Here is a 14,629-nt window from a genome sequence, read left to right on the forward strand (position 1 = left end):
AAGTTTTGCCCGTAACGCAGAAGGGTCGAATAAGTAATAAGTATAAGATTTCTGGAGCGAAACGCCGCGGCATCGTCTTCTACCCGCTTCTCAGTCACCGCCCGCCGACCCTCCGCCCATCATCTGTAGGTACTATACGGTATATATGGTGTGTGTTGCCAAAACCCTTTGGGGGCTTTGCCGTTTTGAGTTATGATTATTAATACACACGTATCTTGTGTGTGCAACGCGCAAAACTCCTTACGATTATAATATTAAACTCCAACGTTCCGGACCCGGGACCATGTTAATTGAAACGAAATCTCAGATTCGTCGGCGGCCGGTCGAGTGTGGCATAGCAAGGGTGAGTGAACGAGAGTGAGTGAGAGGGATCGAAAGAGAAAGAAAGAAAGAGAGAAACAGACAGCGAGAGTCGGAGAGGATTTAATATTAAATTAATCGACATAGACATACGCACTGAGGTAGTAGTGGAGGTGGGTACAAGTGCATATATATTGTACATGTATATATTATAATGTGTTTACGGAAAGTTTATGCGTAGTCTGTTTGTATGTGTATGTATATATGTGTACGTGTGTGTGTGTATTCGCAGATGATCGAAAATCCGACCGGACGGATTCCGGAATCAGCGGGCGTGTAGGTATACTACTCGTATATATCTGCCTGCAGTGGTAGTGTGCTGTTGGATCGGTGGGATACAATAATTAGGCCTGCCGTGATTATTATCGAATAATCATGCCGGAGGCGATAAAACAATGTTTCGCAATTCATTAACTCTAACAGCAACGTAGTACGTACGCCGACACAGCAGAGATGATTTATATTAAATAATATTAATCTCGTGTGTGTGTGTTTGGAAAATATAACCTGATATTGCATACTAGCACACTATATTTACAGCTACAACACTGGAAATGTAAAATAATAATATTAAATACTTTATAATATACAATACGCCCTTTGCACTGTTCAATTTTCTATTACCACTACACGTGTGCAATTATATGAAATGGTATAATAATAAATTACTAGTAGGTATTAAATTTACAAATAAATATTAAAATGTAGTTATTGTCTCGTTTTCAAGATAGTTTTTGACTTCTTTAGCAACCGGATAGATTAATTCAAGTGTGTACTTATCAATATTCACAATAATTCGATTAAATATAATACTCACACGCAAATTATACTCGATAATAAATGATAACGTAATGACGTTACACGTTTTACCCACCATTGGATAATTAAAATATTAAAAAAAACTTATTATTAATATCAATATTAATTTCAATATTTTATTTGTCGATAACCGTCTTAATGAGTTTTATTATTGTTGTTTGTGATTAGTGAGTTTCCGAAATAATTTTTTAGATAAAAATATTTTTATCAGATTATAAAATAACGTAAAAGGAATCATTGAGTGTTATTTATTTTTGAAATATACGATTTTTTTAAAACTTCAGAATCATTAAATGTATATTCTCATGCTATGTATTATATTTTTTGGATAACATGTATGGTATTATAGTCCAGACTCCAGGATTGAGGTGTCGGTGTACATACATTTTTAGCATGTTAATTTATTGAAAGAACTGTATCAATCTACAGTAGTTATGTAGGAGCTTAATAAATAATATTTTTGTATTAGATCAATATGCTAAGGCTAAAATGAATTTCATTTGTAGACATCTATATTACGTATAAAAAAATGGTTTACATTTCTTGGTTATTTGTCGGAGAGCCGATCGGCGGGTACATTATCTGATCGAACGTCATATCATAATAAACTCGTAGTTACAGAACAGAATACAGCATCTAATTAGAATTACTTTCAATGTCATTCCGAACGATTTGTAAGTGACGTCCAGATTTTTAATGGAAAACTTCGTACGCCCCGGAGCACATTCCTTTGAGACTACTCGTAAAACCGAATTTGTATACATTTAAAACAAGATTATTAATTTCTTTTCCGAGGGTTAAAAGTTCAAAGCGAGAAAGAGGGAGTTAATTATTAAAACGGATTCAGTACGAAGGGAATTAAAACACGAAACGAAACTGAATTTTTGGTTTTGACAGTATAAAAGGCAATCGACAGCGTTGGCGGCGGCGGCGGAGGAGCTAGAATAGCAGCAGCAGACTTTTTACAAAAGCCCAAATACGATTATAATTATTTGTACCTCTAAAATCGAACCTGAATAAGAAAGTTACTATAATAATATATCATAAAACTCCAAACACGTTTCACGTGTAACGTTACGAGTATATATAGGTACGTAAAAACGATATTTTATCATTACACATTATTATTATGTTATTATTCCGTCTGGACAAACGTGTGCATATAATAATAATCATAATGTATATTAAAACATATTACGTATATATATATACATATTGTAATATACAATACGCGTGTTCGACGATCGCCCACCCGGCGATCCATTATTATAAGTTGTATTTAATTTTTTTCCAATATATAGAGCGCATATCTTATACACACAACACACAAATATATAATATAGATAGATGTGTGTCGACCGATAACATATTTCGATCGGAATGACACGAGCGTTTACAATATACTTACACACACGCACCGGAGTGAGTGCCTTGTAATTAGCAGCTGGCGGCGGACAAGGACCAGCCATACACACACACACCCACTTTGAAAAAAAAAAAAAAAGGCGTTTCGACTAAATCAAAAACGGTTTTTATACATATACGTATTAACATATATGTACGTACGTATAGAATATTGTTCCTCTACAATAGTAACAACAATAATAATAATAAAAACTCGTGACAGTGACATGCGGCGCAAGTCGCGCAACGCCGTCGTCGTTGGCGGCTGCGGCTGCTGTTGCCGCTGCTGCACGTAGATGCTCGGACAGAGCAGAGATCGGTAGTGGCCGATAGCTTTGTGTGCGCGGCGGCACCCTGCGCGCTGCTGCCACTGCAGCCCACGCGCGACCGTATTAAAATATATTAATAGTAATATTATTATATTATCCTATTCCGAATGGTAATTGATTCGGCGGCGGGCACACCGCCTGCACACGTCACGACGAGATGTCTTAGTGCGACGGTCGTGCGTCTTACGCGTACGTAGGTACCGCGCCGGCTATTCCTCTCCACCGGGACAGGCAGACGTACATCGTCGTCGCGTGCGCGCGGAATGCGGTACGCGACGACCGACGCGGACCGTTTAAACTGTGAGTTTACTCGCGATTATCGCGTTAGGCGTCGGCCTTTTTCGTAGTATTATACACCAATAGTAGTAATAATACATCGGGTTTTGTAACGGGCCATTTAAATTTTTTCTGGATGCGCACCGGTCATAATATTTTTTGTAGGTATTCAGTACGACTTAGATCCACACTTCTCGCGATCATAATATAAATAATAGATTATCCGATCTTTATGCGGAATCATTTATGTTTTATTTCATATCGCATAAAATATTGCGACCTGCGACGAACCGAATAGCTCGATACATATAGCTTGCAGAAACATGATTTCGTGTGTATAATATTATATTAACCGCGTTGACCGTAAAATACAACACTCACAGTTTATCAGTTTATCACTATCGTACGTTGTCGTATTTGATATATGTGTATATTAAATAAAAGGCCCAACGAATGTCGTCGAAAGTTTCGTGAGCGGTACACGAAACGATTTCATCTTCCATACATTTCTACCGTGATACGATATCATAATCCTCGGGGTTAAAGAGGAAACCTCGTTGTTGCGTCCCTGCAGAGGGTCATGTGCCGCGACGCGATTAACACGATCCATTAGATTGAATAATGACGACCCGTCCGGCAGGCGTATAATCTCGGTCGGAGGCTGCGGAGATTACGCGCTGTCGCGACCGCAAAACCCGCGTATTTGTCCTGGCAGGCGACGGCCTTTGGATTTGCGTGATTCACACACACACGACGGACGTATGGTAATATGCTAGGTAAATCCGTCGTTTTCGTTGTCGTGTGAGGCGGTACTAAGACGATAGTTATTTTTCGCACATTGTTGGTTGTATATATAAAAACATAAAATACACGTATAATCAAAATATGTATCATCGAAAGTATTTTTTTTATTTCCACGAAGAGACCTGCAGTGGTCGTCCGATTTTGTGTACGGTCGCGCGTTGCGTGCGAGTATACTATTATAATATTTTAATTCAGAATACCATATCATTTCAGTGTCGCAGTATATGTTAATCATCACTATATTATTATTTTTGTAGCTGTTGTCTGAGTCCATATAGTATGCGACGTTCCACGCTGGTGGCAATAATAATAAAATTAGTCGTCGTGTATATTAGGCAATGACTGTCAAGATGAGATCGTATTTTAAGGTGCCATAGGAACTTTTACCGCAGCCGTAATCTGCAAGGGGTCTTAAATAAAACACTATTCTCCTCCACAGGTATATATGTATAAGTGTGCGTGTGCATGTATACAAACGCGAAGGTAGAAAGCGTATTACGCCCTACTCGTGATTTACAATACACATGCACCGGGACTGCGCTAATTCAAAAGCGACTCGGAAAAAGTACGTTCAAAATTTATTTCAAACGATAAATTTATACTTGAAACTAATATAAAACGGTTTTCTCTATATATAACGCCAGTCGCTGGGCAAACGCTTTCATTTAAGATCTGTTCACTAGAGATTATTGAAATGATACTTTACGCAATCTTCTAAAATGTTTTTTTTCAATTTACTGGATTTCGATGTAAAAATTTTAATTTCGAAAATTAAAACACATACGTTTTCACATTGTTATCCTAATAAGGACTGTATATAAAAAATATTGCAAGATATTTTATTTTTATTTTTCACACTTTTCCCGTCCCGTCAGTCTATAAAATATTATATAATCGTATTCTTCGTTTATGTATGTGCGAGTGCTTGTATCGGAAAGTTACCAACTGGTAATATATCAACTGGCTATCAAAAACAGCGTAAAAAGGACATGTCCCCGCGGCAAAAAGTTAGCAAAGTGAATTTATGATTCCAAAAATGTGTCCTATGGGGGTGATGTTTTTTCATACACACTCGGCCGATACGGTCGGTGACAAATGAATCCATCTTGTCCGCATTTTCGGGGTCAGGTCGAGAAAAACGAGTTTTCAATTGAAATCCAATATTTTTTTCTTCCACCGCTGTCACTCTCGCGACACAAACTTTGGTCTGCAGATAAGGGAAAAACCGATATCACGGTGACGGATATTAACTTCAACGCCACCGTACAAAGTTCGGTTTACTAAAAGGCGACAATATGACTTCTTTATTTTTTACGGTCGTCAATGAATTTGCAGTAGATAACTGTTAGATAACTGCAGTATAACGACGATGATTGCGCAGAAATAAATCCCTGGTACGCTACGGCTAAATATAATATATATATATATATATATCTTCTGTAGTTATTTACTTTTTAAGAAAACTCCGACGAGGAAAGAAAATGGCCGATTGGTCGTGGCTAAGAGCCGGTCATAATATTATACTACTCCGCGTCGTATAAACGACAAAAGAAATTTTGTGCGCGTAATCCCGCGCGCTTTATCTGCAGAGCCGAGATATTATTGTATATTTAATACGAAGAGGATAAGTATTTGTAAAGAATATTATTAATAAAAAAACGGACGGAGAGGATTTGTCGGAACATTAATATTTCGATATTGAAATTTTTCTTTATTTTATTACTATAAAACTCTCCCTCGCCGATCTAACCATCCGATACGATGCGATCCTATTCCTGCTGCAGCCGGACCGCTGCTGTGCCGGTCGGTTGGTGGTCGTCCGCGCTTATTGTACATAGGTACCTATAATATCGATTATTTCGTACGCACAACGAATTCGGGGGTTGGGTAACAGTAGAACGCGCACAAAATACTATCGTGTCGTATAGGTACTGTACTGCGTAATGATGTGTGCGGAGGACTACTAGGTATAGACACGATACACACACATCATGTACTTACGTGTAATTTAATATTATACATACAACTCTACATGCACATATAAAATTATATATTACTGTTAAAACAATACGCGTACATAAACATATCACAGTAATAATAATAATAATATTATTATTATTATTATTATTATTATTATTATCATTATTTTGTATAGACACGTGTCGATGGTCCCCGGAAGGGATGGCATTTGATCGCGGCCAAAGGTTTTGTAGAAACAATGGGCATTCGGACGGACGCATACATACACACATACACACACACACACACACACGCATATATGGATATTTATATACATATATATATGTCCAGTACAAAAGCGGAACAGACGCGAGTGCAGCGGGGAAACAACGATATTAGATTAAAACACTGGGCCGATAATACTCTGCAGCGGTGGCGATGGTGACGGCCCGTGATGAGCTCGCCACTATATAATTATAATAATAATAATAATATGTATAACGTGTATATATATATGCACATAGACTGGTGCTACTGCCGCCACGTCTGTGATATCTAGATTTGTGGGCATTATTGTGTGCGGAGATTTTGCTAATTATTACGCGTCAATGTATATGTGTGCGAGTCTGCGTGTATACTGGACCGGCTTTACCAAAAACGTCTGCGTGTGTGTTACTATTGTTATTGTTATTGTTATTCCTTCGGAACAATGGACCCGAAATCCCGGCCACCCAAAAACAATACGAAAAGCCGCTCTACTATATAGTCGTTAATGCCGCGTAATTAACCGCGATATATAATCCTATCGCCACCAACACCGCCAACCACCGCAGCTGATTAGTATTATTATTATCATCGTTATACCTATATTATAAATATGACGTGCGAGTTTACACATCACGCCGTCCGCATGTACGGGGCTGTGTCTGTTTTGATCGACAAAAATATAATAATATCGTAGGCACTAACACTATCGCCGCGTGTCTGGAATATACTAGCATTACGTGCGCATAGGTGACGCCGCCGCGAACCGTTAACCGTATATTGATTAAACTATATGGCGTTTCGATAACCTGTCGTTGAATGTTGGCTGCCGATTTTTAATTTTTTTAATTCATAGTTTGCGTCCCTGATGAAAATTGCCACCCGTTTAACGCATCAGAGTCGGTATTTCGGATTATTTGGACTTAACGCCACACGGACAGCGACGGTTATACGGACGTATGTGCAGGGTATACGATAAGGTATAATTCGAACACGATTTAATAATAACATAATATTATTGTCGTGTGTGTACTAGGGGATCATTATTTTTATTATAATATACGATCGTTAATTTTCCAATTTTTTATTATTTTTTTTTTTTTGTGTTTTGTATCGTAGAAAATAATACAGCAATCCATACCAATCAAGGCGACATCGAACCTCCAGATTTAACCTGAATCCATTTTTTAATACGACGATACGCTACGATCTATACATATTATGGCTACAGAGCACACTGCAACGGTGATCCGCCACGGTTGAGGGGAAACCGGCGCATCATTTCGCTTTTAAAGCTTATCGTTATTGACAAAGTTTTTTTTTCCTACACGTAACGATTGCGCTGGGTTTTTACTCCAGCAGAATGTGCTTTTTTTAACCCACCAGAGTGTTGTTTGCGAGAAATTCGAATAAAAATGTAATTTAATGTTTGACGTTTTAGCGACATTGTTTCCCGGTTCTCCTCATCTTCCCACCATTCCCAACCACCGACCATCGAACACACCTTATACACACAACCGCTGGCGCACGACAACACTATAAAAATTTTGCATCGTTAGTGTACGTCGTTTACCATCACCACCGCCGCCCTCTCACGCTTAAAGAGAAATTGGCGTAATGGAAGTCGCATCTGGCAACCCCTTAAGACATACCGCACACGCATACATATAGAGCAAGAAGCGTCGTCGTGTACATCATAAAGAAATGACTACCACGGTGACGAGGGGTGTGAACGAAAAATAAAAAAATCGTTCGTTCAATTCTCGTATATTATTCGATTCTCGAAGCTCTTCTCTCATTATGGTACCGCACACTATGTACAGAGGAGTGACGGGTGGGCGTGTGAGACGTGAAAGTCGTTTTTCATATATATATTATTATTTTTTTCCCGTTTTCCCCTCCAACGTGACTCTCTCACCGTCCGCGTAACTCGTGATGGAAGATTTTCCGCGATGTCGTTTTTTATTTGTTTCACGTTTGCCATCGCGCGCGCAGTACTGTTATTAAACGTTTCGAGAATATGTTTCGGCAAGTTATAATACGAGCGGGCGCGGACAGCGGCAGATCGAAAACGTCATCCATCAATTCCGCCTCCGCCGAGGACTGCCGCTACGTTGACGGACGAACGGCAGGGAAGTAAAAAACGTGTGCATTACAGCAACACGAGAATGGCGGTGTGTTATTATTATTACTATTTCACTGCGTGTATATTATGTACGTATTAATATATTATGCAGCGTAAAGAAAATGTTTAAACAAAGACGATATTATACGGTATGAGGTGGTATAATAACAATTATTGCGATAAACGTACTTATATTTTCTTTACGTGGTCCGCAAGACCCTATTTATAAATATTATACGCGCGACGGCGATGACTATTATAGGTCTCGGCGACGGCGCATTGGGCGTGTTTAGAGATGCTTTGAAAAAAAAAACACGCGGAGAAAACTAAAACGGAAAAAAAACAAGAAAAAAAAAGTTAATAACTTCTTTTGCATAAATATTTAACGTAAAAATGACTGCGGCGTTCATATAATAGGCCTTCTCCGTACCCGCGTATAATCTCCGGAGACGTGTAAAACGTTTCTTTTTGCGCTCCCCGGACACGACGACGCATATACTATACATGTATATACATTAATACGTGTATATATTTTTTATCCACCCTTCGTTATTTCACCATCGTCCCTTATTTATGTGTGTTTGTGTGTATGCGTGTGTATCCATTGCGCGCCATAAGAAAATTGTTATAAATGATACGCGACGACCGGAGGAACTCTGCAGGCTGCTACCGCCACCACCGCCGGATATAAATTAGATCAGAGCGGTCCCGGAGATGGGTGCCGCGAACAAAAATAATAACCCAGAAAATATATACGATATCTTTTATATATACGTTTATACAATGTATATATAAATATGGTGCGAGAAAAAATACAAGAAAAGTTTTAGCGTTAAATTCAATTTAAGCACCCGCGCTCGTTCCCGGTCGTCGTTTTCTACTCTCGACCCGTGTCTTTGTGTGTACACCCATATAATAACGTAAGGAGATATCATATACGTATACTTTTGTGTCGTCATCACCGCCACCGCCACCGAGTACAAATAACACAACTTTCGTGTGTTTCATTGAAATTTACGACCTTCATCTTATTACTGCTGCCGACAACACGACTGCAAAGCAGCGAAGACAATGAGAAATTTTCAAGTACCACCACCACGTCGCGCGAGGTGCAAACACAATAATAACAAATTATTATTATATACGAAATAATATTTATGTCACGTGTCACATGGGTTTAGTGCGTGTTTTGTGATACTCGTTAAGTCACAAATCACCAGTTTGCTGCAATGTGCGTAACAATTATTATCATAGGAGAATTCACAAAGAGCTGCTGTCTCAAGTACCTATCACTCCGAAAAATTTTAATATATTACAGACGATTGCAAATCGGAGATAGTTCGTTGCATATATACAACATAGTAAAAACAACATTTAAAATGAATGACTTTTTAGTTGTTATTATTTATTTTTTAAAACGTCTTCATAGAAAATCTAAAGTAATTTTTTTTTATTTACCCTCTTATGCTCTAAGCAATGTAACTTTAGCTAAATCGGGTAAAGACCACTTAAACATTTTTAAGAACATATTTGAAACCTTAAAATCAAAATTATTTATATAGAAACATCTATATATATTTCATTAAATTATAAAAGAATATATTTGGTTTAAATGGGTCTGACGTGCCTAACGTAAACATTTGAAAACAATTTGTCGGTGTATCATATATATCACTGCGGCAAGGTAAATTATATTAAATTAAGAGACCTGTGGGTTTTAAAAATCGGAATAACCAAAACCGATTAAGTGATAGGCAGAGATACAGGTGACGTCATGTGTAGTGTGTATATTATTATAATAAAGACAACAGTCGTGTTTGAGTCATAAGATTCATATAGCTGCACACATCACCGTTATCATTTCTCTATTTTATGCGCATATAAATAGGTACTATATTAGTGCAATGTCCTGTTGACCCTTTTTGCCTGAATATTGTATTTATATATTATACGTTAGTCCGACGTAGATTACGATATGGTAATAATATTATTATTACGGCGCGGTAAAAGTAAAAAAAAATTAATAGAAAAATAACAATAATTATCGTCGCTCTCGAGATGATGATATTGCGCCACGCGAGTGCAGTGTATATTATTATTATTATCATTACTATTATATTGTATATATCATTGGGTCGTATATTATTGAACAAAACATAATTTCCGCCGCCGCCACCACCGCCCCATCGAACGATCGTGTGCGTCGGTTATACACCTCACATATTATATTATATCATTATATATACAATATACATATATATGCATATTGCAGAAAACGGTATATAAACGTATATAATATACAAGTCGTTATTTTAATAGCGCGACGCGCCGGACGGGAAGACGTCGTGGATATAAACAATAATGATATTATATACTACAGCACGAGCAGTGTGCTATTATTATTATTATTATTATTCTCTTACCTTTCTAGTTGTTTCATGAAGCCGGCATACGCTTTTTCCCATATACCCGAACTGTAAAACGAAAAAGAAACATATTAAAAACGTAGTGATAAATAATATTAATAAAATAAACCACTGTGTCATTACATGTATATATTATAGTAATTTATTAGCAGTACAATATAATATTTGTTTTGTGTATTATTTATACAGTTGGTTCTATGATGAACTTTGTTTTACTCCAGTAATTTATTGACAAATGAATTATACAATTTCGAATTCAAATATGTGATATTCTAAATTTCAATTTTTTCAAATATATTCAAAAATTTATACGATAAAATAGACAAATTAAAATGAATTCATTTATTTTAGAGACGTTAAAACATGTTGTTTTTTTTTGGTGTGTGAGTTCCCGCTGTTTAAATAAATGTTATTAATTTTTAATTAAGTTTCCAAGTCTAATTAATGCAAGTAAACGATTGGGTACACTATTATGAAAAAATCAATAATAAAGTAATAAGTAGTTTGATTAAGAAAAAGCATTTTATTAGTTTATTAGTTTATAGGTTACCTACTTATTTTTAAAATGCTCAACTTGAATTTTCTATTCATTTTATTAATAAATCGTAAAAAAAAAGATTAACTATACGTTAACATAAACATATATAATATATACAAATAAATGGGAGAAAGAAACAACAATATTGTCTTTAAACAAGATTTCAGGTCAATGGAGTTATTCCGGGAGGTTTTTTAGTAAGTGGCAATCAGGGGGATGGCTGGGGTACCAGCAGACACTCACCTGGCCAACGCTTCCATGGAGAGTCCTTGGCTCTTAAGTAGCTGCGCATCGGGACGAGGTAACGCGGGGTGCGACAGACCGGCCGGGTTCATGATGGCGTGCGCGGCTGCTGGATGATGGTGGTGATGATTGAACTGCTGCATGTACTGCATGTGTCCAAGGTGTGTGGGCGGGTGATTGTATCCGTTTGCCAGCAGTGGCGATTTTTCCATACGGGGCGAATCTGCAAAGGTATATTCATATTAAAATTTTATTACACAGTCATAAAGAGCAGGTGCAGATAGTAAGTGAATGTAACAAAATATAATATTGTGTGTATTTACTATTTGATTTTACTGCGTTTATCGCGAGGTTGATGCTCATGGCGGGTAATTGGGAGTAGAAAACTGCTCGTGAGCTTACTTAGCTTACGATTTTATATTGATTATATAAAACTAATGTTACTAAGATTTAAGATTTCCAAGGGGAAAAGCTTGAAATAATATACAACGCTGCGATTATATATGAATAGATCTTATAAGTGAAGTTCTTAATTCGTTGTTTGACTCTACACAGAACACGTCGAAGGGAAACTATCAATAATATTATAGAAGAGTAGTAATAAAAATAATAATATATATAGTATATCAGTATATAACTATTTATTTGTGTCAATATATTAATACGTTGTTTAGTTATCGGTCCAAAGACGCAAGATCTACAGGTTCACCTGAGTGTTATAACTTATTAAGTTTAAACATACTGCGTGACCGTGCGGTAAAAAAAACGTCCAGAACAAAACATAACAAAAATATTATATATGTATATATAATTATTGAAATGGACTTGCAGGTCGCCACTTATAATTATTAATGGACATTCCTAATGGTATTCGGTCAGAGTACCTACCAATACGTACAGAACTCGTTACGAAGTCTCTGCGGTGCGTGTGTGTGTGACTGATGGGTTTTGTCTTTACGGACCGACGTAGAATATATAATATACGCAAGCGCGAGTACCCGAAATATATAATAATAATAAATAAACAACTGGTAAACGGTAATAATGATTATTGGTCTCGCAATGTGTACCTATACAATAATAATATTTTGTTATAGATGTTGATTGGCCTTTCTCAGCGGGGTCCCTCGTCGGCCGACTCTCATAATCATACTAATAATACACACACACACACACACACACATTCAATTACCCGCAGGACTTTGACTAATAAGACTCGGCTTTTCGCCGAAGCTACTTGAATGACGACGCCGCCACCGCCGACACACGACGATTGCGCGCGTGATTTATACGCTCGCGCCGGCGACCGTTTCCCGTCGACGTAATAACCGCCGCTATTTGTCATATATTATTATTACTATTACCGTTCTGCTTTGTATATATTTACAAATCTTGTTTGTACACGCGCGTGTCGATCGTCGGCTGCAGTTTGTGTTAATGTACTTATATATTATATACATACACAATATTATATTATGTATACAGACACACGGTACAATCTGTAGTAGTGTATCTCTAAACATGCATATAACAATACACAGTTTCAGTGCACCGCACCCGCTGCAGTTAATCGCTTTCACCGGGAGAATATTATTGTTATTATCATTATTATTATTATTACGTAATGACATGTTCACGCGTTGATTCGAATTTACCCGGTCACCCTTATGTATATTATACTACACCCACGCAATCGTCTGCCACGCAAATAATTTACTATAGAGAATTATATTATAGTAGTTTTGAACAATAACAGAACTTGAAAATAAACGGTACAATACAATATTATAATTGATAAAATCGTAAATTTTTTATTAAAAAACATGCGTAGGTAGGTATATGTCTGACTACTTATGATAACTGATACTATAGTATTATATTATTAGAGTTAGTGTGTTAAGTGCGGACGACGGATACACTGATACACAACATTTAACTTTGTGTTATATATCCTAAATCCTTTAATGTATATTAAAATCCTTCATGGGATCAATGCATATTAGTTATTATATTTTCGATTCACTATCGTGAAATCGCAAAATTTTTAAAATTCTTTTACAGCTGGTTATTTTAGTATAAAATAAATATTCATTTAATTTCTTGCTATATATAGAAGTTTGACACTTTTTTTCATTTAATTTTATTATAAAATCTCACTTCCGATACCGGAAAATGTTAATTCGATTTGAATTATAGTCTTACTTGTATATACACGTGTGCACGTGAAAAAAAATTATTAAACGAGTCCCTTGGTGTGTTTGTTATCGTATAAAGACAACATGTAAATTGGATAACGCTATTTTCCATTAAAAAGTGTTTTTGTTTCGGAATAATTTCCATTAATAAAACGGTAAACGTATCAAATACCTATACATGTATAAAAAAAAAGGGGGAGGAGGTGAGTCGTTGAGTCGAAAATGCAGATGCTACGCATTTTACTTGTGCACGTATAATCTACCGTTCACCGCTGTAACACGGGATAAGAATATATAATGTAATAATTGATTATCGTAAAAACAAACGACAGATTATATGCGACGTATAATTTATCAAAAGCTTGAATTAGAGAGAGAAAAAGGAACCAGTGTATGCTATTTTTGGATGGAGTTTGGCGGATTTTGAGAGATGAATGAATGAGATGGTGGTGAATGGTTGGGAGGAAAAGGGCGTATAAAATATGTATATGTAAAACGTGTATGATTATTTATATATATATACACCAGTGTCAGTGGGTGGTATACGGAAACTCGGGTCGCGGCGGCCATTTGAAGTGTGAAAACCTTTTCGGACGGTAATTATAATTCGGTGGCGACGGTACAGCACCGACGACGTAGAGATGGAAGCAAAAAAAAAAGAAAACAAAAAAGACCTTAGGTTTAAATTAGCCGTTTTGGATGCTGGCGCTAATGATAAAGCACAGGGGTGGCTACAGTGTAAAGCGGCCATACCCGGGTGCAATCCATCATCATCGCCGGAGTCGTCACTGTAGTCGTAGTCTCCGCCACCACCCTAGGGGGAGGTGGTGACCCGCAGGGACGGGATGGAAATTAAGACCGGGCGAGTGTGCGTGTGCGAGTGTGTG

General features: G+C 37.0%; 1 protein-coding gene across 1 annotated transcript in view; it reads right to left on the minus strand.

Annotated features, from left to right (window-relative positions):
• The window catches only part of LOC112598047 (dachshund homolog 1), a 121,235-nt gene that overhangs the window by 39,352 nt on the left and 67,254 nt on the right, over window positions 1–14,629 (minus strand). Inside the window, exons 5-6 of the mRNA XM_025344373.1 lie at window positions 11,548–11,770; window positions 10,764–10,814 (exon numbers count right to left, since the gene is read on the minus strand). Coding sequence (XP_025200158.1) covers window positions 10,764–10,814; window positions 11,548–11,770 — 274 coding nt within the window. The remainder of the gene's footprint in view (window positions 1–10,763; window positions 10,815–11,547; window positions 11,771–14,629) is intronic.

Source organism: Melanaphis sacchari, unplaced genomic scaffold (assembly GCF_002803265.2).
Source record: "Melanaphis sacchari strain LSU unplaced genomic scaffold, SCAv2.0 Contig44_pilon_pilon, whole genome shotgun sequence".
Taxonomy (NCBI): Eukaryota; Metazoa; Arthropoda; class Insecta; order Hemiptera; family Aphididae; genus Melanaphis; species Melanaphis sacchari.